The following is a 27,069-nucleotide window of genomic DNA, read 5'->3' on the forward strand; positions in this document are numbered from 1 at the left end:
ATGTGGTATTTTCATATCACATATCTTTTTCACAAATCAGGCCTGTACTTTATAATTTTTCAAAATCATAAAGTACTGAATAGATCCTTTACTAGGCAATCATCTCCCATAACTAGTAATTAGTGCCCTGTCAGCTGATATCAGCAGGCATTAGTGTTCAGCTGTTGACATCAGCAAGTTTATCATATATCACTTATAACTGTGATATGTATGTTTCATTGAGATATTTAGTTATAAAGAATTTCTAGAGATAATGCTTGGATGGAAGTGTATCAAGCAAATCTAAATACACAAGTGCACACACATGCCAAATCACTACATAAAAAGATGACAGTGTATAAGTCTGCAATCACAGACTTAACTCTAACATATGTATTGTATAAATTCCCAAGCTAGTTTGTTCCTTTTTGATTAGAAAATGGAGTTGTTTGGTCAAGGCTATGGATAACATATGTTTTAATGACAGAGCTCAGTACAACAATAGCACTCTACCTCTCAGTTTCTTATCTGGTCCAGGCAAATACTGAAGTGCTTTTACACTTCTTATTCATTCATATGCAGTGACTTAAAAGGAGTTTAGCTCTATGTAAAAACTAAATTTAAACACTTCAGGCATTGGCCCCGACTGCTCACAAAACTTAGCAATCATCTTTCTAAAAATTATTTGAATAAAAATGACACAAAAATAAATGGTGAAATCTAACTCCCCCCATGCACTTGATGATAAGAGGGCTTGTTTTAAACCAACGTGCTGAATTTACTAAAACTGTAAAATGAAAGAACAGTATTCGACTAAGAGTATTCAATTATTTTCTAATGGAATTTTGATTTTATTGACTATGGTAAAACATAGGGATAGTGCTATATCTGATAATACTATATTGTAAAAAAAATACAAATATAGTGTAGTAACTGTTACTTCTGAAATGAGTGAGAAGACACATGTTTACTCAGCTTCAGTTTAGCCTCTGCCAACTTGAAATCTCTTTGGAGCAGCGTTCGGTATTTTTAGATTATATTCAGATGTTTTGCACTACACTGATGATTGATATGCTGGCAAAACTTTTAACACCAAATTCAGTTAGCAGAAACTAGATCCCAAATGATGCTGCTCAACTTTTCAGCCTTCAGCACCGATATACAGTAGCTGAAAAATTATAAAACTTACTAGGAGCGAATAGGATAAAATTTAATTCTGTAACAGTTCAACATAGATATTATCGAAAAGTATGTATTCACTACCAAATCTATATATAAGGAGTTGAAACATACTAATCTCTGTGTAGTTTTAAAGCAACTATTTAAACTAGTCTCATAAAACAAGCAAAGCAGAAAACTTCTTTAAAGTGCACTAAGTTATCAGTAAGGAAAAACTTGCTTGGATCTCTACTTCTGTAATCAAAACTGAATTCACTTGGGATTTTGCACATGTGCAGGAATCTTCTTTGTAATTTACCCCAGGGTTGGGGTCTAAATTATTAAGGAGATTCAGAGTAGATAAATTAAAAAGAAAAACTATCTTCAGTTGTATATAGCACCTATCATCCTGAAACCTAAGCACTGAAATTAAATAAAGCAATAATCATCAAGTATAAATAAAAGATTCAGAAAACTTAGGAAGCATTATTATACAGGATACAGAACGGGCTGAATCCATATTGTCTCCATTCAAGTCAACAAAGGTAAGCTTGCTTCTGTAGGTTTGAATTTCTACTTCATCAAATGCAAGGTAATAAATATATATGATACTTTCCCCCACCTTTCTAATCTTAACTTCTGAGACATTGACGATCCCCTACCCAGCTCCACGATTTCGATTCTTCGCTTCAGTTTTTGTGTGACTGAGTAGCTACCCTTTGGAAATAAGTATTGCTTATTGCAAAAAAAATATGGAAAGTATATACTTCTTGACTAACTTCTGGTTATGTTTCTCTTCCCCAGGTGTACCATTGCCCATGCTTTGCCCTATTCAGTCTGTGTGGGAACAAGATTTCATCCAAATCAAAGGCCCACTGTAGTCAACAGGGACCTTTTCCTTGACATCAATAACCTTACAACAGGCCCCTTAGCCATAATGGCACTGTGAGTATCCAGTCTGGCCAGCAATAGGGGGCACTAAGGGGAAGTGCAAGAACTCAAGCACTAAGCCCAACCTCCTTCCTTTCTGGCATACTACAATGTTGTTTTACTACAAAACTTAACTTCTTCAAAACTTCTTTTTAGGTAGTTTTCTTCCTTTTTTTTTTAGTCATTTTATCTTGTAAAATGCAACACATGCCTGTGGCATTGTACAAATGATGATGTTATATATGCTTGGAAATAGTACTGCATTCCTCTGACCTTAGTTGGAGACGAATATTAATAAATAAATACTTCTTTAGTAAAGTTTCCTTTCTATAGCAGATTTCCAAATTGGTAGAAGAATTCCTGCTTGAAAGTGCAGAAGGATTGCAGTGTCTCTTCTGACACCCGGGTCACTTTTGAGCAGACAGATTATAATCATGCTTGATTGTTTGTGTACAGCCGCAGAATTTGTGTACTGTTGGAGGGCTAACTCCTGAGCATGGAAAGTAGCAACTAGTCTCAGTTTTTGAGCTGATGTGTAAGGGCCCAATATTCTTTGGGGGCGGGGGAGAGGAGGGGGAGAGAGATACCATGTTTATTTGCCCCCAATGCCCCTGTGGACTCTGCAAGAATCTACTAAATACTGAAGTAATTTGGTATTTTATTTGTCCACCACAAAACACTTGAATACCATCTCAGTCCACAGTGATGCCCTAGTGGGGAGCAATGAGTATTTTAAAGGCAAATGTTATATAGAAGAAGTGCTTAATGAAGAAAGTCAGCTCTCTAGTGCTGGCAGGAGGTTACAAATAGTATCCTGTGCTAATATACAACGCCAGAAATGAAGATGATTTAAATCAGAGCTCATGACTAATGTATGAGTTCCAAATTTTCTTTATTTGCAGCTACATTTTAAAGATCGGGGTGTCTCCCTCTCTCTCAATTTTTTACTAGATATCATTTATTCTTTATTGTTTATTGGGGAAAATATGGAATCAGAAGAGCACTATTGTTTAGGCTTCCTTTAAAGCCTGACTTGTGCAGCTAACATATAAAAAACCCCCACCTGCTTAAAAGATTGCATGTAATCCATTGGTCTCACTGAAATGGTTTAAAACCAGGATGTTATTTTTGATCCATTAATCACCCTGGCTCTATATGGAGGCGCCCACCGTCCCTTTGGAAAAAATGTTTCTGCCCAAGGTGTCATGTTTCTTCTCTTGTTTTAAAATAGAAGGTCGAGATGTCTTTCTTGGAGCCTGAGCACTGGCTGTTTTGAATAGTTCATTATGGCCCGACACAGGAAAGAAGCAGACATCCCCAACAGTTTGCCTGTTGGTTTTGTGGCGCAGACTGAGGGCTGGGCTGGGTGGGGGTCCCCCACGGCCAGCCCAGCCTTGCTCGGGACCCTTGGTCACTACTGCTGCTGGTGTCCAGACCCTTTTCTGGACTATGCTATGATGATCATTGATAACATGCTTGGGTGGTGCAGGTTATGCATACTGTGATGGCTCTCGGGGGCAGAAAGGGGCTTCTTTCAAAGCCCGTCTTCTCCCGGGCGCAGGGAGCGATCATGTCCCGGGAAGGGGCAGTTCCCGGCGACTGCCGCGGCGGGGGCGGGGAAGCGCCCAGTGGCTCGGGTCCCAGCACGGCCGGCCCCGGGGTCGCCCTTTCCCGGGGCTGCCCGGCGCGGCTGGGCCAAGTTGCGTGCTACATGCGCACAGACGTGCGTACCGTACCAGCCGCTCGCTACAGGAGCTGGCGCTCAATAAGGAAACGAGGCACAAACGCAGACTCGCACAGAGGTCAAAAGTTGATTGAATCTGGAGCTCGCTCCCTCCTCCCTCCTCCCGGTTCCTGGCAGCCGCGGCTGCTCGGCCGAGGTAATAAGTAGTCAGGCGGGGAAGGGGGCGGGGGGTTGCCGGGTCCGCTCCTGCGGGGCGATCGTCCGTGCCGGGTTTTGCACCTTGTCCCCGGGTCTGCCTCCCGGCCTGGAGGAGCCAGGAGCTGCTGCTGCTGCTGCTGTGTTTACTGAGCGCTCTTGTCCTGATATCACTCCGCTGGCATGGAGGAGGAGGAGGTGGAGGAGGAGAGCACTTGATCATTGTGATGGTGGCAGGAGGAGCAGCCGCACGCCCCGCGCCGCGCCGCGCCAGCGCTCCAGTCCTCCGCTCCCGCGGTTAATTTTTGGGTCGTCCCCCCACAAGCCCCCCCGCAGCTCGCCCATGTGTTTCCTCTCCCCCCGCCCCGAGCCCGAGGATTTGCGGCTCCTGTTGAAATGCAGCTGAGCGGCCAAAGTAGTCGGGGCGGCATCGGCTCGCAAACTTTTTGATCGCGGAGCGGAGGGGCCCGGGCACGGATGCGGCGGCGGGGGCCGGGATGCGCGGGGCGGCGGGCGCGGAGCTGAGCGGCGCCCCCGGGTCCCCAGCGGAGGTCGGCGGAGCCCCCGCGGCTGCTGCTGCTCCTGCTGCATGCCCCGCGCCCCGCCGGGCCCCCCGCGCCCGCGCCCCCCGCCCCGCGCCGGGGCCATGGGGGACTTCGCGGCGCCCGCGGCCGGCGGCGGCAGCCTGTGCCTCAACGCGGCGCTGGGCGGCGGGGCCCCCGGGAACAATGCTGCGGGCGGCGGCGGCGGCGTCCCCAAGCACAGCACCGTGGTGGAGCGGCTGAGGCAGCGCATCGAGGGCTGCCGGCGGCACCACGTCAGCTGCGAGAGCAGATACCAGCAAGCCCAGGCCGAGCAGTTGGAGCTGGAGCGCAGGGACACGGCGAGCCTCTACCAGCGCACGCTGGAGCAGCGGGCCAAGAAGGCGGCGGGCGGCGGCAAGCACCAGCAACACCCGCCCGCCGGCAAGCAGCAGCAGCAGCAGCAGCAGCAGCAGGATGCGGAGCCCGCCGTGGCCGAGCAGAGGAACCACACGCTCATCATGGTGAGTGGCGGCGCCCGGCGGGGGGGCGGGTGGCGCGGGGAAAACTTTTCAGTCACACACACACGCACGCACACGCGGAAGTTGTCCGCGCCGGGGGGCGCCCCCAGAAAGTTTCCCCGCGCGCCCCCCACGTGCGGGGGGACAATGTGTTGATGTCGCCCGCAGCCCGCCCCCGGCCCCGCCTCTCCCCGCCCCGCCCCGCGGGTGCGGTCCTCGTCCCCCCCAGGGGCCGCGCGGGGTCCCGGCGCCGTTAACGGCCCTAACGGCTCCCCAACGGGCGGCGGGACGCGGCGCCGCTCCAGGCACAGCCCGGCGTGGGGCGGCGAGGCAAGAAACTTTGTCGCCGGCGGCTGAGCTCGCCTTGAAGCCCTGGAGGAGGAGGGTGGGGGGAGGACGACAAAAAATAACCCAACAACCTCGAGAGGTCTTAAAGGAGCCAGGAAAGCCCTCCTTTATGTCGCCTACTTTAAAATAAAGAAAAGCTGCAGGCAGAGAAATGGCAACCTCTATCGCTCCACCCTTGACATTTCCCTCAGCCGCTGAAGTGGTGTGCGAGCGCCTGGCTTGTCATGGAGAGATGCAGGGTGGAGGCTTTGTTTCCCTCACCCTGGGTTTCCCCCCTCAGGTCTGGATGCGCCTGCCCCAAGACACCCACCTCCTCTTCCCCCCTTTCTTTCCTCCTCCTACTCCCCCCCCTTCATTTGATCACTGAACTGCTCGCGGAAGTGTTTGCAGCTTTTATTTCCAAAAATTATAACAAAGATTTGATTTTTCTTCTAGATCTTTACTAAACTCCAACCACAGGTTTAAGTTTTTCTGTCTTAGAGCTGCCAGCTGCGTGGGGGCTCAGGGCGGCTAATACCTGAGAACGCAGTGCTGCCTTCATAGGGGACGGTTGCTTGGGCCACCCTTAAAACAGGCTTTTGAAAGTAAAACCGATCAGCCAGGGGCAAGCAACAGCACACAAGTACAACCAGGACAGCAAGGAGCGTGACTTCTGGCTTGTTTTATTCTGCTCCTTGCTTAAAAACCTCTCTCTCTCTTTCTCTCTCTCTCGCCAAGTAAAGAAGACAGTGGAAAGAAAACTCTTGTCGGTGTGTTCTCTTCCCTGCCATCAATTTTCCTTGCAAGTTCACAGACCTGGGGGAAGGGAGAAAGATTTCTCTCTGTTCAAGGCTATTGGGAGGGAGTTGGGCAGGCAGCAAACCCTCCCACCAGGTGGTGCTGACACACATGCTGATGTGCCCTTCAGCAAACTGGGCAGCAAACAGCCAGGTTTTTAAAGGATTATTACCATTTAAAGACACGCACTCAGATTTTCTTTCTTTTTTTGATGGTATAATAATCATCTGGCATTTCCGATGCTTCTCATCACCACCCCCACAACACTGCTCCTGAGTTCAAGGGAGGGATTATGCAATTTTTCACTGTTCGGAGACTTTGCCAGCTGAAGAGCTGCCATCACAAAAAGCCTGTTTTAATGCATTAGAAAATGAACGTGGGAGCACAGGAGTGACCATGTTAGATCAGATCAGTGGCCCGTCTAGATTAATGTCCTCTTGTCAAGTGGGATCAATACCTGATGCTTCCAAGAAGGTGAGAGAAAACCTTCAGTAATAATGTAATGCCCAGTGGGTTTCCTCCAAACTCCACATAAATTTTGGTGAAGCTCTGAAACGCAATAGGTAGAAAAAAATCATAAAAAAAAGGGAGGACAGTTTTTTCCCTTGCTGAATTTTGGCTTCTAAATTGCTCAGTTGACAACTTTTTTCTAAGTGCAGTATTTGGATTTGAATAGAATGCTATAAAGCTCTGAGATTCAGAAGTAGGGAGTCCATGTATAGGCTTGAAGTATGTAATGCCAGTTTGCACACACACGTAACAGTTTATATTATTTATCAGCAACTGAGACCACATTTGTTTTTCCAGTTCACCCTGGCAAGGGTCAATGTTACTTGCTCTGCCTTTTACTTGGATTTATTTAGATTGCTTTACTAGTTACCTTTTCAAAGAAAGTAATGGGAAAAATTTTCAGCCTAGCCAAAACTCTTCTGCTCATTGTCAGACTGGTTCTAGGAAACATCAACACATTGTTCCAGTTGTTTGGTTCTTTATGAGCTAATCTGCCTTCTGATATCCCACTTTGTTGAGAGCAAGTTCCTTCTGATTATATGGTGAACTTGGTTCAGTGCTACAAACCACCTTCACATTTTTATTCCGTCAAGTTAAGCCTACACTGTGTCTTTTATTTTTTTTTTTTTGGGGGTGGGAGAGGCAAGGCATTGAAATGCACTCCCTTAACTTTCATGTTGGCTCATGTACCTTTACTTTGCCCAGAGGTATGAGTGTGTTGGGTATTATTTTTCCTGTTTTTAAAGTTACTCAAGACCTTTTCATTAAAATAAGCTGTATGTATCTAGGTATTATGCTTTTCATTTATTAGTATTATATTGACATTTTTGTATCCCAAAGACTGGCGTCTAAGAAGTATAATTCTAAACATTATAAATGTAAAATGTTATCCAGGTCATAGAAATTAATGATGGAAGTCAAATGACATATCAGATCATTTTTTCTGCGGAGGCAGACCATGCTAATTCAGAGTTAGTTTAGAGCTAGTGAAAATATGATTTACAAATACAGTATTTTTCGGTACTGCTTTTTACACTCCCTGGGATGGCTTGCTGCTTAACAGAAGCTAAACCTCTGACCATTCTTTTGTCTGAGGGAGGGGAGATGGGTTGGTGGGAGCAGACTCACTGTTTCAGCTAGCATTGTGTAGGAATAAAACACAATAAACCATTAGGAGTCTGGTCAGTTGTGGAAGGTGTCTACCTCACCTGCAGAGCTCCACCTTTAAAGAGGATGGGTTTCCAACAGGACTGTCTCGTTGAAATAAGCATCTCATGAAAATCAGGACTTCTCCCCTTCTCAGTAACATTTCTGTAACTAAGGTTATACTACAGTGTTAAACACCACCAGTGACTGCTGTCAGTCCTCATAAACAACTTTGTTTTAAACACTGTTACATTAACAACTACTGTGTGTATGCATGCACTCACCTGCATTCCCTCCCACGAATCTTGATGTTTTCCCCCCACATGCATTAATACCATTTATTAAGCTTTCTCTAGGGTACCAGCTGTGTACCATCCATATTACAGGAATTGTGCATTTCTAAACTGTCACATACATGAAAATGAGAGAGGCCATTTTAGGATGTTTGATTTTATTTTCCACAAAAGGTCAGATACTGTAGTCCTTGACCAGTGGTGATACAGTAGGAATGTCATTCCTAGTAAATGTAAGGAGCCAGATCCAATCTCACTCATGCTGGTGTAATTCAGGAGTAGTTTTATTGAAGTAAGTAAAGTTACACCATCAGGACCTGGTATAAGATCAAAATCAAAGCCATAGTCCAGCAGCACTCCTTTCATTAATGTGCAGTGGAGGAGGAGTGATCATGCAATCAAATATAGAACCCATTTTGCTGTTTCTAGAAGGGTGGACTTTATTATCTTTTTTTCTAATGGTACCCTTGGTGTTTTCTCTGTTCCCCCTTTTTCTTCACCTTGTGCTGCCTCATCCTGGGTGCTTCTGTGTGAGCACTCTCTAGGACAAGGAGGTATGGAGTTGAGCTCTAACTGAAGCCAGTCAGCATAGCAGGTTTTAGCTTAGCAGCCTGAAAAGGTGGCTGTTTGGGAAGAAGACTAATAGTGCCTCTTCAGATGCCACTAGCTTAGTAAATTCCTGCCCACTCTAGAATAGAAAATGTATTTTTTAAAATATAGTGGCTTATATTTTCATAAACTCTAGTGTGTATAGGGTCTAAGTTGTGCAGTTATATTTTAATAGATGTTAGCTGGTTGTGACACAGCCTAAGTTTCAACTTAACAAACTAGCATATTAAGTTTACAGTACAATTGTAAAGTTCATCAAGATGAGGGAAAATGCTCAAACTTCTAGGAGATATCACTTGATGTGCTAAAATTGAACTGAAGGTGTTATCTGGTTTACACTAAGAAAACTCGTATTGCTTAAGTTGGGTTTAGCCATCTTGTATTATGCTGAGCATGACTTAAAACTCAGTCTCTATGTTCAAGGCAAGACCTCACAACATTTTAGTTGAAACAAGCTAGCTGGTAGCGCACCTGTTATCATATCAAAAGGATGCACACATACCTTTCAGTTATTCAATGCATATGTTGGAACTCTAGGAAGGCTTTAAAGAGGTAGTAGGTAGGGGTGCACCAATATAGATTTTGGGGGCCAATACTGAAAGTCGATTTTTAAGGAAGCATATTGGCCGATACCGACCCAATTTCTGATACAGCTGCATGCAGGTGGTAAGTTTGTTGTGGTGGAAGAGGAGGGGGAGGGAAGGGGCGCGAGGGGGCCAATAAAGGCCCATGTGGTGAGGGAGAGAGTGGGGCTGGGGCGGGCACTGCCCAGCTGGGGCAAGGCAGGGCATGGGATAGAGTCGCAGCTCGTCTGGGGAGGCACGGGGGGGGGCAGCTCTTGCTGCGCGCACCCCAGGAGGGCACGGAGGGGGGAGTTGTATGTGCCCCAGATCTGTGAGCAGTGCAGGTGGGGCAGGCTGTAGCTGCAGACTGGGGCTGATCGGGTGGCTGGGAGGGGGCTACAGGGGAGGGCTGCAGCCACCCCAAAAATGGTCGTAGCTACCCTCCCAGTGCCGCCGCCTGCCCTGTGCAGATCCAGGGGCATGCTCCCCCCCCCCATGACCTCCTAGAGGAGTGGTGGGGGCCGCAGGATGAGCAGATAAGCCACCGAATAAGCTGTGCGCAGTGGCAGGAGCCGCGTGCCCCACTTCCCGCACTCTTTGGACAAACCACAGCTCTGTTCCATGTGGCTCCCACACCATCCTCAGCTCAAGGGCCTTGATCTGCCCCCGCATGCCCTTCTCCTTCTACCATAACAGACTTACTAGCTACAAGCAGCTCTCTGCCAGCTGTGTTGCTGCTTGCATGCCACGCTGCAGCTGCACGCATGCATGGGGCATTTATTAACAAAATTTTCAGCCACATCAGGCCAATTTCTGATAGACAATTTTCTTTATATTGGTGCCAATCTGATATGATACCAATGTACTGGTGCACCTCTAGTAGTAGGTATGTCAGCATTACATTTTTTTTTAAACAAAGCCCTAAGACTTGTATATATATCAAACATGACATTTTGTGATATGTTCCTTTAGTAGGTATAATTTGTAGGAGACACGTGTTTTGGACTAGTGGTTTAAGCACAGACCTGAAAGCTTTTAAATCCTGCTCTGGTTTGTACTGCTTTGAGGTCTTTAGTGTAATCTATCCAGTGCCAGCCAAAAGCACTGATTGACCAATAACAGATTTAAAGTCTGTGATCTCACGAACCCTCCAGATGAGAAGCAGGTTTTATGCACAGTGGGAATTAGCACATCGCAGCTAGGACGAGGTATATAAGTGTGTTTTCTAGCTCTGATTTGTCTAGATATTGATTTGATTTTATGAATCACTGCGATTACTCTCTTGCTTCCCCCACACATACTTCAGCTCATACTACAGAAAAATTCTAGCGCTGGTTCTGGATCTTAAAAGCCATCATAGCCAGAAACAATGTTGTTGCAATTGCTTGCCCTCAGTTTTCAAATGGGTTAAGATTAAGTATCTTTTTTTTAACTGTTAGCTGTTTATATGGTGGTGGCTGCTGGAGTCTTGCCTTGAGTGGTGGCAAACACCAGATGTTAATATTATTTTCAGGTCTGATACTTCATGATCCAGAAATATTGTGGTGAACCATCACAAATGTTGTTAGGGCCATTGGTCCTGGAAGAAAAAAACGTATTCTGGTGGCTATGATACTCATTTTCTCTTTGGTCTTGGACTAGTTATTTAAGTTCACTGTTTACCATGTCTGTGTTCTTATTTGGAGTAAGTAGAGTTGTTATTTTAATGGTATTTTCAACTCATTTATGTGTCTGTGTGTATAGTTTTTTATGGTTCCAATTGTGTTTGTTATACCTGAGGTTTATTAGCTTTATTTTTATACATCTGAGGTGGTTTCAGCCTTGCACTAGGTTGCCATTTATAAATTCCTTTTAGTTAAACACTCAAGATATTATAGTATGAGTGTCTAAATAACTAAAAATATATCATTTAAAATTATCATGCTATCCTGTTTCTTTTGAAAGAGATACAGAAATCTGTAGCATAAATATTATTTTCAACTTTAGCTATACTGTTAAATGGTATTTCTAAATATGGATTGCATTTCTTTTGCTGAATGCTCTTTGTTGACACTACAAAGAGATGGTAGTTCCCTGCATATTTTATTAACAGTTTTACACTTTTAAAAGACTAATACATCAAAATGCTCAATGCTTTTAATACTTCGCGTGCAATTGAACTAGTATGAAACTAGTTTGGGAAGTGGTTTATGATCACTCTCTTGGGATGCTTATGTGGCCTGTATCACTGCTGGCATCATGTCAGCCACAATCAGCAGTTGTTCAAAACTGACAGGTGTAATTAACATCTTTAAAAGGACACAACATTTTATTTCTAATGACAGATGCTCTTTACTTTGTGAACTTTTAGATTTTTGGTGTGAGTAAGCCAGAAGCAGTTTTCATGTAAGTTTTTTCCCCCTTTTTATCTTGCTTTTGTTGCCATGATAAAGTGCAGAGTGATAGAACCATCTGAGGATCTCAGCAGATTTAAAATTGATAAGGCAATAAGATGGTCCTTTGAATATAGCAAGGTCTTCACAAATGTTAACTCTGGTGCTGCTAAGTTGATGGTAGTAGAAGTCTTTGCTGTCTGCATGCTGTAATTTCCACACAGCCACAGTACACAAGAACATACAGGATAAACAGGAATTTTTTGTTTATGACTTTCAAAATAACCAGGTTTAGTTTAAAGAAAAAAAAAAGCCAGGAGGTGGAAAATATTTTATAATTCTTTTTTAACAATTATTTTTTCCAGGCCTGTTTGTTATCCTTAAGGCTGAAAGGGCTTAATTCCAATTGATGATGTTTTCCAATTCCTGAAATCATCATCTAGCTGTTATCAGGTTTCCTTGCCCTGTATCTCAGCCTCCATCTTTTTGGCAGAAGAGGACCAAACAAGATTACCTATTAAGCTTGTTGGTTTTCCTTTTTAATTAGCTGAAGGTATTGCTCTTGGGCTTTGTAAGACTGGGCACATCTACGTGTGCAATTAATGCTATTTGGCTTTACTATGCAGTAAATTTACTACCTGTATATATGTATGCAGGTAGTAAATTTACTGCACATTAGACTAATTTACTGTGCAGTAAGATCCTGCATGTATAGACGGTGACCCTTTACTGCATAGTAGACTAATCTACTGTGCAGTAAAGTGTCTCATGTAGGCACGGTCACAATCTCCTTCTTCCTTTCTACAGTTCTCTAAGCAGCTGCCAGGCTGGACTATTTCAGGGTTTATAAAATGATCATAGCTTTATTTTCCTCTGGGCTTCAGATTTAAACAAACAAACAAACAGACAAATCTAAACACTACAATTAAGATTCTGTAGCTTTTCATCTTTTTGTTCTTTGCGTTCTTACATAACTTGTGAATATTTAAGGTCTGCACATGCAGTCTTCAAGCAGTGCACTACAATTAGAATTTTGCCTGTGTAAAGATGGCAAGATTGGACCTTTACATTACATTAGCCTCAGCCTTTATCACTTAACAGCCAAGAGTCAACATGTGTAGATCCATTTCCTATAGCTTCAGATTCTTTTCTCTTTTCCTTTATTTCATGTTTCTAATTCATTCTGGTATTTTTCTCTCTTTCTTCCAGTGTATAACCTTAAGGAACATGAGAAGTGATTTTGGCAGATGACTCGCTAGTAAAGGCATTGCAGGTGTTTTTTGTCTTTAAGGCATTTCTTCACGAATGTGTGTGTAGATCAACACCTAACTCTAGGCAGGAGTTGTGGGGATATTGCACAACTCTTTCTCATGCAGACTGATGTGCTCTCAGATTCTGGGATGTGTGCATACATGTGAGTGCATGTAGGTACATGTTTTAATAGTTTCTTTAAAAAATGTAGCTTTCATAGAAATTGCTGTGGCTGAATAGCTGGACACGGTTCATATTTTAACTCTGAATTTCACTCTGGCTTGTTTTTCTCAAAGAAGTCTGCGGTTGTGATTCTGATTCTGATTTCGGCAGTTTTCATTCCATTGTACTACTGAGGCTGCGTTGGTAAAGCTGTCACAAAATTAAATAATCTTCTTTTTAAAAGTCCTTTGGGCATATTCTGTCTATAACCACATTATATATTTTTAGCTTACATTGACTCAAGCAACATAACTTTGAAAACTACAGCAGACTTACACTTCTGACTGTGGCCTTATGCAACTGAATGATGGCCACATTGTTTGAGTTCCAAATTGGCCAGGCATTTCTGGAATGTAATCCATGATTGGATTTGAAGTAATGTTTCAAAATAATCCTCAGGTCCTTCTACTAAGGGAAATTTGTGGGCTCAGCTTGGAGTCCGTGCACTGGGAAATATTTTGAATTGGGTCCAATAAGTGCACAGATAGCATGCTAGCATTAGAATGCTATTTTTGTTCCTTCCTTGATGACAAGGAATAAGTTTTGTTACTAGTTTGGTACCTGTTTATTTAAGATCTAGATTGCTGTAGGTTCACAAACTCACCTGTGAGAATTAAATTTATAGTATTTCTCTGACTCCTCTGAGGAGTTATCCCATATGTGTTAATAAAGGTTCAAGTCTGCTTAACCAGAGTGTTGTATCTTAAGAAATAAAGGTGTAGTGTTGGTGTAATTTTTTTCTCATGCAGCTTTAATATATATTTTTAGAGGAAAGGCAGTTCCTTGAAACAGTTAGTTTTTCCTCCCTCCTGTTTTTTATTTAAATTTGTATTTGTCCTGTGATTGGAGGAAGGAGATGTTCTGTGCTATTTTGATAAAGAAAGTTGGTGTGAAAAAAGGGTGAATAAAGAATGCAAGGGGGAGGCGAGCGGGAGGCAAGTGCATTTTCAATGGAAGGATGTCCAACACACAAAACAAACCTTCACCAATGAAAAATGTTTAAGGAATGCTAGATTCTACAAACTCATGGGCAACAGGTCATAGGGATATGGGGATTTGTGTCATGCTATCTCTGAGATGGGTGTTCCTCATGACTTGAACTTTGTTGTTCATTTTCTCTCAATAATATTTCTGTTGTAGAAAATACCTGTAGTAAGAAGCAATAATAGACATTTATGAATGCAAGGCAGTAGAACACGCACAAAACTGATTTTGACTAGTTGGCATTAAAATCTTTCTCCTTCCCTCAGCCCTTACTTTGGTAAAGACCATGCACATTTCTAGCTCCAACCAAAAATGGAACCCAGGAGATTGGTATCTGCTGTGTTTTGAGTTGCCTTGACCCTTTGCAAATGAGACATTTTCTGTGCTGTTTTAAAGCAAAATAGTGCAGTTTCAGAAGGTATCCCCACACAGGCTATTCTAGCAATCTGTGGCTAAGTTGTCTTTTTCCCCTTTTTTGTCAGAATGTTCATATCTTTTCAAATTAATGATCAGACTATGCGGTTTCTTACCTATCCTTTATAGATTTGGATGAAAATATCTGCACCTCTAAACATACTGTAGAATACATAAAAATGGTATTTTTATAAATGGACACTTAAACAACATGGCAACAGAATAGTTTTGTAATACAGCCTTTTTCCAAATTTCCCAAAAGTCAGTCATCTCACCTTCTAAGTCAATGGCTTTTCACTACTCCGAATCACTCACCGTAACAAAAATGTGGATATTAAGATGGGTCCTTGAGAACCTGTTTTGATGATGAGATGAGAAGGCTTTTAACATGGAAGTAAAATATTTGGGCAGCTTATAGACAATCCTGTACAGTGACAGATCATTGTCAACTCTCTGCAGTAGGGCTTCTGGGAGTATGCGTGTTAGGTGTCTGGGAGAAGAAGGAAGACCAGAATGACAGTCTGACTTGTGAAGAGGACCAAGGAGAATGCACTTTCTCCTGGAAAACAAATGGCTCCAGGGAGACATCTCATTGGTTTGAATACAGAGCTATGTTAGGCTGGTCAGCCCTGCTGCTTCTATGGAAAGAAAAGTTGCAAATATATATTTGCTGTTTCTCTTTGAAGCTGGTTAGTGTTCAGTGCTGTCTGCTAAGACAAAAGGAAAATTACTTGACTTTATGTTGAAGAAATGGGAACAGACTTATTATTTGTGTTACTGAAATGCAGTTGTAATTTTAATTCTATGCAATATGCAAAATAACAAAACTGCTAAAATAGTTATGAAGGGGCCTTTTGGTAGTAACACTTTTCCTTTTAATGCAGTGCCTTGCAGTTGTCAAATAAAAAAGTACTGAATGATTGCTGAATTAGAATAGGACCTTTGTATTTTAACTTTGTCTTCCATCACTAGGGCTAGGGGGGAAGCACCTTGAGCTGTTGTCAGTTTGTTGCAGTGGTCTACTTCTGTTGTAGGACAGCAAAGTCTAATTCTGAGCCAGTGTTCAAAATATTCTGAGCAGATGCCTTAGACTTGGCAACTTCTGTTAGGGCTGATTTGTCATGTAACAGCTAGATGGTATAGAATCCCTAGATTATGATTTTTCTTAAAGGATTTCATACAAAATGGTCATTTTAATGCTGATTGGAAATAGTTAATTAAATTAACCTGAATTAGCAGACCAAAAAAGTTATGTTTAGGATTATTTTGAATTTGCTATTTTTAGAGTCCCACTGCACATACCTTAAGTATGAGTACACAAACAAGTTACCATGAGATAAGTTAAGATACGCACAACACAACAGTTATTCGATAGTAACTGCTGACTGTGTACATCACTCTGACCCTGTGGTAAAAGCAAGGCAGCTCCCCTTCAGTGAACTACCTTGCATTTATTGTGGCATATGAGTGTGCCTATGGGAAGTTACTACAAAGTGGATGATATGCTGTAAACTTGTAAATTAGCTCACTTTGCAGTAACTTGTTAGCGTGTCCCAGTTCTTACTGACCTTGGTCAGTAATTTAATTACTGACCTTAAATTTGAGTCCAACTGAAGAGGCACCACGAGAGAGGCACCACGAGAGAAAATAATGTAACCTGTGCACCTCAAAAACCTCTGAAAATAATCTAATATACAATTGGGCCACACTGTGAAGATCTAAAGATGTTCCAAAGATCGAATAAAATAGTGTTACATTATTAAAGGGAAGAAACTAATTTTTCCAACTTTGCATAAATTTTTAATTATGATAGGTAGCAAGATTTCTCACCTTAAAGGTGTTACCAGGCAGAGTCTCAATATTACTCATCAGATAGTGCAAGCTAATAGAATTTTTGGAGAAATTCCACAAATTTGTAGGAAAATAAAATATCTGTGAGGTTTTGGCATTTTATCTTTTCATTTTTAAAGTATAGGATGGTGAGAAACTGTTTAAAGATAAAAATGTAGATTCTATAGAATATCAGTAGAAGCCTCAGTAGAAATAGATTAGTGGTGTGAGAGCAGGTGAGAAATTCAAAGTGCACAACTAATGCAATTTATCCTATACTTCTGTAATTTACCATCTGGATACCATTACGGTAGGTGGTGTATTTGTGAGGACAAGTGGTAGCGCTGCTTATAATAATGCCTTACACTGCATTATAAGGCTTTTCAATTGCTTTTAATTTAATCAGATTTTCCATGCTTTGTGTCTTCTGCAGGCTGAAACTTTTGGGAGACTTTCAGTCAAAATGATTCAGCTGCTTTCTGAGAATGTTTTTAGGAAAAAAATTGTTTTCTCTAGGTTAAAAAAGAAGTTCTTAATAACTACTTTACTGAAAAACCCCAGCACATCTGTACTTTGGAGGAAGTGCTTGAAATTTGGTTGGAGGAAAAGGAGCATTGGCTCTTAAGCAGTGACCGGACTGCACATGTATGCTTCAGCCAGGAGCTGCAGGAACCAAGCAGGCTTTTCCCTAGGGGCCACTCAGATGCAAACTGTTGTGCTGAGTCCAGCATAGGAAAGATCTAAGAGCAGAGAGCCTGTATCTTTTGTGCTCTCCTGTTTGGTGCCCAGGCATAGTGGAGAAGAAGGGGAATTTCCCGGTCTGGCGAAATTAAGAGACTGTGGAATTAAAGGTGGGGGGTGAGGGGAGAGAAAAGGATGGTGTGAACTGGAGGGTGGAAGAAATCAGAATGCTGGGATGGAGGCAGAAACAAGATTAGGGTGCATCGTCAAAGCCAAAAGAGGCATAAACTGCGCTGGGGTGGGAGACAGGCAGGTTTGGGAACTAGAGCAGTTTTTAAATATAAGAGCATACCCCACTTCAGAACATGGAGAAGTGTTCTAGGTAAAGACTGTCATAAAACTTGTGTATGAAGGGACAAATTAAGGTGAGAGATGACCTTAAATCTGGTTGTTTCTGGACACTTTATTTTGTCATCTTACCATAATTTTAGCATCATTTTCTCTTTGTTTTGTACAGGGTTATTTATTCCCCTTCCAAACAAGCTTTCGTTTGCTTTAAAATTAAGGTTGCTTGAGTTCAAGCTCCATAAACGTAAGTATTAACAGTCAAGAATATCAGCATAAGGCAAAGTTAATTTTCCTTTCTGAACATGAAAATACCACGCAACCCCCACCCCCCGCTGCTGACAGTGCCACGGCTGCCTGCGGGAGCCTCCTGCTTACTGCCACCACGCTTCCGCCGTCGACAGCACTGCCGCTGCCTGCCAGAGCTTGCTGTTCCCCCTCCCAGCCTCCAGGGGCACACATCATTCATAGACCCTGGGATCTCCCAGGGTCAACCTCCCCTCCTTACTCCTATGTGTGCTGCTACCTTGCAGCATGGAGAACACCTGAACGTGTGGTAGGTGGCATGCAGATGTGTCTGCAGCACCACATACCACACAGCCATGCTTTTCTGGAAATAGCCTTGGAGTCCATGTATCAACAACAAGCATGTTTATGCTGTCAACATGCAAACACCCATGATGCGTTCACCAACTTTCTCCCTGCTGCTCAAAAGCGGTATCATTGGCTACTTCGTAGTATTGATTAATCTATAGCATGTGATAAAAATATCAGATTAAAGGTTTTACCATGTCCGTAAAGAGTATATGTTAGGGCTGTGCGACACTTCAGGTGCTGATTCAGTTTGGCTTGATTCGCTGGCTGAATCTATGAATCTGAATCAAATCGGGAGACCATTAAATAGGTCCAAATCAATTCGAAGATCTTTGAATCGATCCAGAAAAGATTCGGATTGCTTCAGAGATCTGGGCAGTCCCCATTTGCTACCTTAGGGAGCTGGACCTGGATTCTGTGCTGGTAAGTAGTGGGTTGGGAGGGGGGGACTGGAGGATGGGGAAGGGACCACAGGGGGACACCTATGGGGTCCTATCCCCTGCCTGCTTCCCCAGCCCCACTGAGTGCCCCCTGACTCCCACCTGCTCTCCCAGGCCCGTTAATGCCTACCCTGCCTGGCCCCAGTGCCTTGGCTCTTTAAAAAAAGAAAAAAAAGCCCTGCACTCACTGGCTCCTGTAGCGGCTGTCAGGGCTTCTGGGGGCTCATGGCAGAGCCCCCCATGCAGCGGGGGGCAGTGAGGGACAGTGGAGATCACCCCCCTGCCTGGGAGGAACTTGTGAGTGTGGGGCTTTTTCCTTTTTTTCTTTAAGATCCAGGATGAAGGGCCTGGGCGGGGCAGCCATTGATGGGGCAGAGATTTGGCAGTGGCTGAATCGCTGAATCAGATGTGGCTGAATCAGTTCGGGACAGTTACTCAAATCACTGAATTAAATTGCTGTCCCCCAAATTGGCTGAATCCAAATCCAAAGCAAATACTAGCCGCTTTGCACAGGCCTAGTATATATACATTTATCAGTCTATGGTCAGAGTTAAGATTATACATTTAATTGTAATGTGATACATGGTAGAAGTGCTGCTTTTATGTGCTGAAGCTGTTTGACTGAAGTACATTTAAAGCTCTGTGTAACCCCTAGTATATTATTAACAAATACACACATATTTTAAAGCGCTTTATATCAAAACCCAGGTATGCATTTCTGTATATACTTCTGTAACTGTCTGAATTGTGGGTTCTTTCCCATGATGCATTAATTATTAGCATTACAAGCTATATATCAATACTTTTCTATTTCTGTCTATACATTTGGCACTGATAACACTCTAGAAAATATTTGTTTTGCATAAGAAGTAGATGTAGGAAGGCGACATCCTAAATGTCCTGGCTAGTTGATGCCAGGGAGGGTAAGACGGGGTATGCTCACTTCAGGAATACCTCATTCATATGCTTTCCCTCCAAAGCATCTACTATTTGTTAGTGTTGAAGATATAGCCTGTTTGCTATATATTGCTGGTGGGCATAAGACTACCAGGAAACTAGAGGCCTCCTATGATGGTCACTAAAAGAGTAAATTGGATGCTTATCTTGCTGGGATCCTATGACCCCAGCTGACTTCCTGCCCTTTGGGCAGGGGGCTGGACTCGATGATCTCACGAGGTCCCTTCCAGCCCTAATGTCTATGAAATCTATGAAATCTATGAAATGTGTAAGTATTCAATCTTCAGGACAAATCATGATATATTAGTAATGGGAGTGCAGTTCATAATAACGAGGGTACCAAGGGAGGACACTGAGCAGAGAAAAGCTAGTACCTGCTACCCTTTGAATGCATCTAAGGAGCCTGTGGACACTGTTCAGTGAAACTCCATTTGGAGACACATGTAGAAAAGGGGACAGAAGACAGCTTCCACAGTTAGCTGGATTCATCCTGATCAGCATGTTTCCTGATCTGGTAGACAATCTGGGCAGGACCAGGAAGTGGTTGACCATAAGTCCCCAGTACTTTGTGGGGATATAGATGCAGTGTGCATAAAATAAAAGGTGTTGGGAAAAGTGCAGCCAGAATCTCAAAAAGAGGCAGTTCTAGAAGGGCTACAGCATGGTATACTCTAGGTAGGCAGGTTCCAGGGTCTCCCTCTGAAGGAAGAAGGGAAAGAAGTTGGGGGAATCAATGAAGTGTGCTAGATAGACCCTTGGCCTGATCCACTATGGCACAGCTTACATCCTTACGGCAAGTAATATTCAACAAATAAAAAACGTTCTAAGTAATATATAATTGCATTACCTAGTGTGCATTGCTGTCAGATAGGTGGAAGGAAAAGTGTCCAATGGAATACCATAAGCTGTACACTGCTAAACAGCTGGAAGATATATTTTTCTTTACCGCAGATAAAGGACTCTTGTAGTTTTAGAACAGGAGGAACTGAGTTCTGTCCCTATCCCTGTAAACTGCCAAAGAACCAGGATATGTAAGAGGTTTGTTACAGCTTCTATGAAGTGATAAGTAATAGTTGTCATCGTACCTCTCTATTGAATGATTGATCTAAACTTCAGTGGGTGTTGTGGGTGCTCAGCACTTTAAAAAATCAGGCCACTTATTTAGATGCATACTGTTACGTACTCAAGCTTGAAAAAGTCTTCAAAGGTGCTCCATGTAATTTACTTTGACTTTTCTTGCATAAGGTACTGTGCTTCAGGCAAAAGAGTTAAAGGACTCTATGATGGGTAGAACCATTGTCTTAGAATGTTCTTGGGGGGGATTTATTTCAAATATCTCTTCCTCAGACAAGTTTTACAATATGATTGCTTTCCAAAGAATACTCATTACTTAGAGTGTGGCCCAAAAACATTCAGATTGGTGGAAAAAAAACTGTTTGCCTCTACTTTCTTTGTACAGTATGTCCTGTGTTTTTGGTATAGGTGTTTTTCTGGGGCTCATACAAAAATATACAAGTGATAAGGAATGCAAATCTATTAACATCACTTGATTAGTTGAACATTCCTAATACCATAATTTTAATAAAGGGTCATTGTGTAACATAACTTCTATAATGGTGAAGAGTTCTGTTTTGCCTGAATGGGAGACAGTGGCAGGAGTTAAGAAGTAGTTGTAGGCTTATTTTTCAGGTCGTGTCTGGAATAACTATATTCAATTTAAGTACATTAAAAGTGTATACATTTCCACTCCCTCTTCTCTTGATTTATGGGTTTTCTAAATAAGAATTCAGCTGATGACCAGTATAGATACATTTGAAGAGTAACTTCAGATGAAGTAGTTTGGCTTTGACCTTCAACTAAAACTATGAGGTCTAAAGAATAATTGAAAAGTCCAATTTCCCATAATTCCTGTAGATCCCAGTGATGCAAAAGCACTTCATTTAAATGCCTGAGGGTCCCTGGGTGTTCTAGACCACAAAATATATCTCTTTACTCTGTAAGAATTGAAAAACTGAAGAGATCATTTCACGTGTATTTTGACAGGGTTAGGGTGTACAGTTTGTGTATTTTTATTTCTTCAGTATTGACTGCTGTACTTATATATTGCTTCTGTTCCTTTTGTTGTTCTGTAATTGCCAACATAAATCAATCTCTAATTCTTTGTTATCCAGTGAAAGTATTGCTTGTATAATAAAGGTATTAAAGAGGTCATTTAGCCTCATCTAGTTCATCTTTGGGTCGTGTTGCATGAAAGAAAAAGGCGCAGGGAAAAAAAGGCAGGGAGACTAATTCTGTCAAGAGGAGATAACAAAAGCAGGTCTTTGTGGCAGCATTTAAAACAAATTAATAAGGAAATCCTTCAACAGCTACTTGTTATGGGCAAAAACCAGTAGCTGAACTGTGGCAGCCCTTGTAAATGACTAAAATTGTAGCCAATTACAAAAATAAAGGTCCCTTGCTCAGATTTCAGATAGATTATTCATAACCAAAGACTCCTATTTGTTCCCTGGACATCAGCACTACTTTTGGCTCTGACAAATGTTGGGGAAGATGCGGTTCTTGTGTTAAGGACTTGAAGTGTAAAAGCCACAGGTCAAATCTAAAATATTATTGCATATTTAGGGAAGATTTAGATTTTGAATTATTGTTGCAGTGAACTTTTTAGGCTCTGCCCCAGAGGAGGAAGATGAAGGATTTAGTACTACTATCTAGAGGGAGACCTCTAGCGCAGGAGGCAGAAGGCTGGTTTTTATTTTTGGAGCTGAAGGGCTATAGGCCTAGACCCTCAAAAGTATTTAGGGCCTAAGCCCCCTGGGGTCTTCAGGTGTTTTAAATGCATTTTGAAGATCTAGGGTATAATCCCTGCTCCTCAATGCATGTAAGAGATCTAGCTCAGTATTATGTGTGATGTAGGTAGTACATAAATTCATTATTTTTGACACTTCAAAGTCTAACTTCAGATGTGAATCATATTAGTATATACATAACCAATATATAGGATTCTGTTTAGGGTAGAACTTAGTTCATTTGAGTTAAATTATATTAAGACACACACATTTTGCAGATGCTTTATAATAAGTATGCCATTTTACTCCAAGGTTGTCATTTTTTGAAGTAGAGGTGCTCCATTAATATTTTACTTATTAGGGAAGACATATTTAGCTATTCTTTACAACTCTTTATTTTAACAGCTATATTGCTCATAAGACAGTAGAGAGAACCTTACAGATAGCAATGGGTTTATTTATGATAAATGTATGTTTTGACCTTTGGGATCATGTTTTTAATTTTTGTCTGTAGGGAGTTGCTTGAGTAGTTCTGGCACTTCCAGAAAAAATATGTGATTGAAAAAATAGTCTTCATTTCCTTCAAAATCATTTGTTAAAAGGTCTGTTGTGCTGGCATAGGTAAGTTGGTTTAATTCTTTTTCAAAGTAACAGTGAAAAAGCACCCTTTCTCTGTGCAATAGAGTTTTCCTGGCTCCTTCAACTCAGTAATTCCAGGCTCCAGTATATGGATTTACCCCTGTGCTGACTGCTGGTCTCAGCAGCTGTTACAGGTTAAGACCCAGAGAATTAGGCTAAATGTTAAGTTTAATTTAATTTACTTATCTTTGTGTGTTTTTTGCTTTAGTGGTTTCTCCTTCTTGATCTCACAGGGTCTGTGACTTACAGTGCCACTTCTGTGAATACTGTACTAAACTATGGCCTTTTGTTTTGGATGGAAAAGGGCTATGGAGGAGGAGGGGTTATACTCTTTTTTCAGTAGTGATAAGCTGAAGCTATTTTTCTGTCAGTGCAGGTGCAGTGTCAAATACCAGCGCACACAGATCTCTGGAGAGCCTTTTGGGGGCCTGATGAAATTGGTCCCATAGGATAGGGAAATATTTGGATCCACCCAACATTGAAGGTGCCAGGTTTTCTGTGAAAACTTTCTTTTTTCATTTTCTTGGCTTACGGCCCTTAGAATGGCAGAAGAGGCCATGCTTGTAGAGCCTGGCATGTAAAGGCCACTGATGGGAAATGAAGAAAACTTCCTCCCCTTTTTCAGGTCTTTTTTCTTGTCCCTGAGAAGGGGCGGTCTTGTCTGGAGAGTAATAATGATCTGACCATTTGAAAGAGAGCATGAGATCCTCTTTTAAAAGAGAATTGTAACTTTTCTTTGAAGGATAAGCCTGAGCCAAAATGCAAAAGGGGATCTTTTTCTGTGTCCTTTTAGTGTGGTTTCAGGTTGAGTCTTTGCCTGTCTTTGCCTGATACATAGACTAAGTACAGACAGCCTAAAAGCCCAAGGCTGAATCGATTCAATCTTTGTAGGTTAGCTTAATCAGTGTAGGTTTGAACCAATCGGCAAATGAACAGACATTAATTATCTACTATGGAAATACAGCCACCGGCCTGCAGTACCCCGGCCAGAAGCTGGGGAGTGATAGAGTTCGCTTCTCTGCTTAGTTGGATTAGACAGCGTGGTCCAAAGCTAGCCTGCCCACCCTGTGAAGGAAGTTTGCGGGGGAGGTGCAAACATCCTGGGATGCTGGGGAACTATGAGTTAACTTGAATCTGGAGGGGATCTGGGACAGACGTTCAGTAAACCAATCTAACATAAATCAGTTAAGTCTGATACTACATCCATCCAGGTTTATCTTGAACTGTATTCAGCTATTTCAGAAGTGGTTTATATGCGCTGAACTTCTGTTGTGTTACAGATGTAAACCAGGTTGTGGCTGAAAGGCTCTGAGAACTGGTAAAAGAACAATTTTCTATCTGGGAGTTTGTCTAATGTAGGGATGGGCAAAATATAGCTCACGGTTGCCCCCATGGTGCTTTGCATGGGGCTGAGCCCCACCCACTGCTGCCTGGGGCAGCCTGCACTGTACCGTCACTTGCATCTGCTCCAACCCTGGCCCCAGGTCTGGCCAACATGCACAGCATTCAAATGGGGCTGCTTTGCCTGCTGCCACAACTGCCTGTGTACTACCTGGCTCTCCCAGCCTGCTCATCCTTTTCCTGCCCCTGCTGTTCCACTCCAGGCAGCAGGTACCACAGAGAAATGGCACTGGCTGTGGGGATGCATACTGAGCACCACACACGCAGCCAGGTGGAAGGGAAACTGCAGCTGGGCTTCTCTTGTTCCAGCATGTGGGGCTTCAGCTCCAGGTCCCTTCTATGCACTCTGCCTGCCTGGTGTGGCAAGCATCCATCTGTGGGCAATCTAGTGGGTGGAAAACAGCTGAAGTGGTGTAGCAGGGGCAGCAGGAGGAAGGTGAGGAGGAGTTGCCAGAGGCAGGAGGAGTAGAGCAGTACCTGGGCAGCTAAGCAGTACTTGGACAGTGAAGGGAGCTGATCAGTACCTGTGCACTGGGGCTGGGGCCAGGTTGGTTCCCTCGGAGGGCATGGGGCAAGTTCAGGAAGGAACATCATGTGGGCTGCCCCAGACAGGACAGGTGGGGCTTGGCCCCAGGTGGAGCACTGTGGGGGCAGCTGCAGGCTGGAGGCAGGGACCACACCTGCACCTCATCACCCGAGCCAGACAGTGCAGCAGATGGAATGGCCACTGCTGCCATGATCTTGTATACTGGAAGTGGTGCGCAAACAGGCTGCTACAGAAATTGTGTATCAAATAGCCCTGCATGTCCCTGTGGAGGATGGAGCCCTAGGAAGATCTGGTTTTACTTGTGCATTGAGATTTTGATAGCTTTCATCCGAATGACTTGACTTTTACATGCATATATTACATCTGTAAATATCACTTTAAAATAGTTTTATTGTGCACATTTTAAATCATTTAAGATGAACTTTCAAACCTTTTTTGTTTTATGCATTTATTAATGCACAGATGTATTAGGTGATTTGTAGTTTTTAGAATAAAAATATGGCCCAGAAGCAAACATTTTGATCTTGGGCTAAAATTCAGTGGTTCATTCAGCTGTTTTGCTCCTGATGAGAAAAAGGTAAAAGAAATGTACAACATGCACATGTCTCATGTACTGCCAAATGTTCTACCTAAGATGTCCTGGGGTTTTGCTGAATTCAATGAATCCTTCATTGGCAAGGTTTTTAGAGCAGGAAGTGGTTCTGATAGAAAGATTCAGCAGCAACTATCAAACAGACAGCATGATAATGTGTCTGTGTTTTATATATTCTTGGCTTACTTTAAATACCCAAACATACCTGAGAGCTTTGGGATTCAGAACTTCTTTATCTTCACCTAATATTTGAAATTTTGATTCTTATGTTTAATGTTGCCCATGAGCAATTGCAGTTTACCAGGCACTGTCTATACAACTCCTTTCTCATAGAGCACTCACTTAAGGCAACACTAATCTTGGCTTGAAGAGCAACTTAAAATAGAGCAAAATAAACACAGATACACAGCATTCTGAGTATCAAAGACAATGCTGTTTTGATAAGTTCAGAATGTTGTTGTTTTTTTCAATTGCATTTTTCAGATATATGATGGACCACTATTTTTCACCTTATTCTGATGAAATTTATGAAACCTCCATGCATTAATGTAAAGACTATTGGAGGTGATTTTCAAGTTTGACTATGTTTATAAAAAATAATGAAAGCAGTTACACTAAGAGTTGCTGCCACATGTAATAAATTAGAAAAGAGCAGCTAAATTTCCAAGACAAATCTTTTTTTTCCCTCTCCAGTATCATAAAGGGCCCTGTCTATGCTGGAACAGTTCCAATACTACCACATTTACTTGATTCTAAGATGAGGGTTTTTTCCCATTTAAGGAGGGGTGAGGGAGAGAGGGGTAGCCTTTCATCTTAGAATCACTTACAAGGTGGGGAGGAGGAGCAGGCGGCTGCTGTGGCTCAAGCTCCAGCCTCTACCTGGGGCTGGAGCTGCAGCTGCAGCTGCTGCCTCCCCTGTCCCCCACTGCCTCTGCATTCCACCATCTTCCCTCTGCAGCCCCTTTGCTCCATCTTCCCCCTCCTTCTCCCCTTCTTGCCCCTCTCCCTCCTTACCCTTGCTCCACACTGACTGGTTCTGTCTATGCTGTAGCCTGGGGAAGTACGCGGGGCCTCAGCCCAGCCTGTAGCCGCAGCATGCAGACTGTACAGCAGCTGAGTTGAAGACGTGCTCAGTGTCCCAGGCTAGAATGGGGATGGAGACTGCTGGTATGGAACGAGGGTAAGGGGTGGGAAGCAGGGAGCAGAAGCTGGTGGGGAGAGGGAAGCAGAAGCTGGGAAGGAGGAGGGTTGTCTTAGATTTGAGTAAATATGATGCTGTGCAAGGTGGAATTGGATTTAAAGAGGTACAAAAGAAGTCCATAGGATCTGTTGTGTACAGAAGATATCTCCATAAAGAATCCCTTCAAATTGCCAGTAGAATTTGCTATCCAGCACATTAAGGATATGACAGGACTGAAGCAGCAGCTACCAACGGTCCGCTATTTTATGGGAGGGTCTCTTATCTTCTCAGTTTCTGTGAGATCCATCCACTTATTTCTTTCCTTCTCAGATTCCATGTGATTCATTCATTTGGAAGAGCGGTTGAAGGATTGGGCCATAAGGTTTGAACTTGGTGGTTTTCCGACTTTCATGGTGACTCAATATCCTTAAGGCAATGCCTCCAGTTTGAGGTCATGTTATTATTCTTTCCTCTAGCCAGGATTTACATAGAGAAAAGCCAGTCTAAAAATGACCAGAGGTAATTGGTGAATTGTTCATCTTATGACATGCATGAGTTGCCTCTCTGCATTGTAATGCCTGATTACGTTTTTTTGTAGCT

The 27,069-nt window shown here is 42.8% G+C and overlaps 1 protein-coding gene across 2 annotated transcripts in view; it reads left to right on the plus strand.

The window, feature by feature from the left end:
• The first annotated feature begins 2,850 nt into the window (after positions 1–2,850).
• The window catches only part of MAML3 (mastermind like transcriptional coactivator 3), a 346,623-nt gene continuing 322,404 nt past the window's right edge, over positions 2,851–27,069 (plus strand). Inside the window, exon 1 of one of the 2 annotated variants that reach the window (XM_090036509.1) lies at positions 2,851–4,991. In XM_090036509.1, coding sequence (XP_089892635.1) covers positions 4,536–4,991 — 456 coding nt within the window. In that variant the 5' untranslated portion in view covers positions 2,851–4,535. The remainder of the gene's footprint in view (positions 4,992–27,069) is intronic. The other variant, XM_090036508.1, reaches the window with a different exon arrangement.

The sequence above is a fragment of the Crocodylus siamensis genome, chromosome 2 (genome assembly GCF_052110815.1).
Source record: "Crocodylus siamensis isolate JL-2025a chromosome 2, ASM5211081v1, whole genome shotgun sequence".
Classification (NCBI taxonomy): Eukaryota; Metazoa; Chordata; order Crocodylia; family Crocodylidae; genus Crocodylus; species Crocodylus siamensis.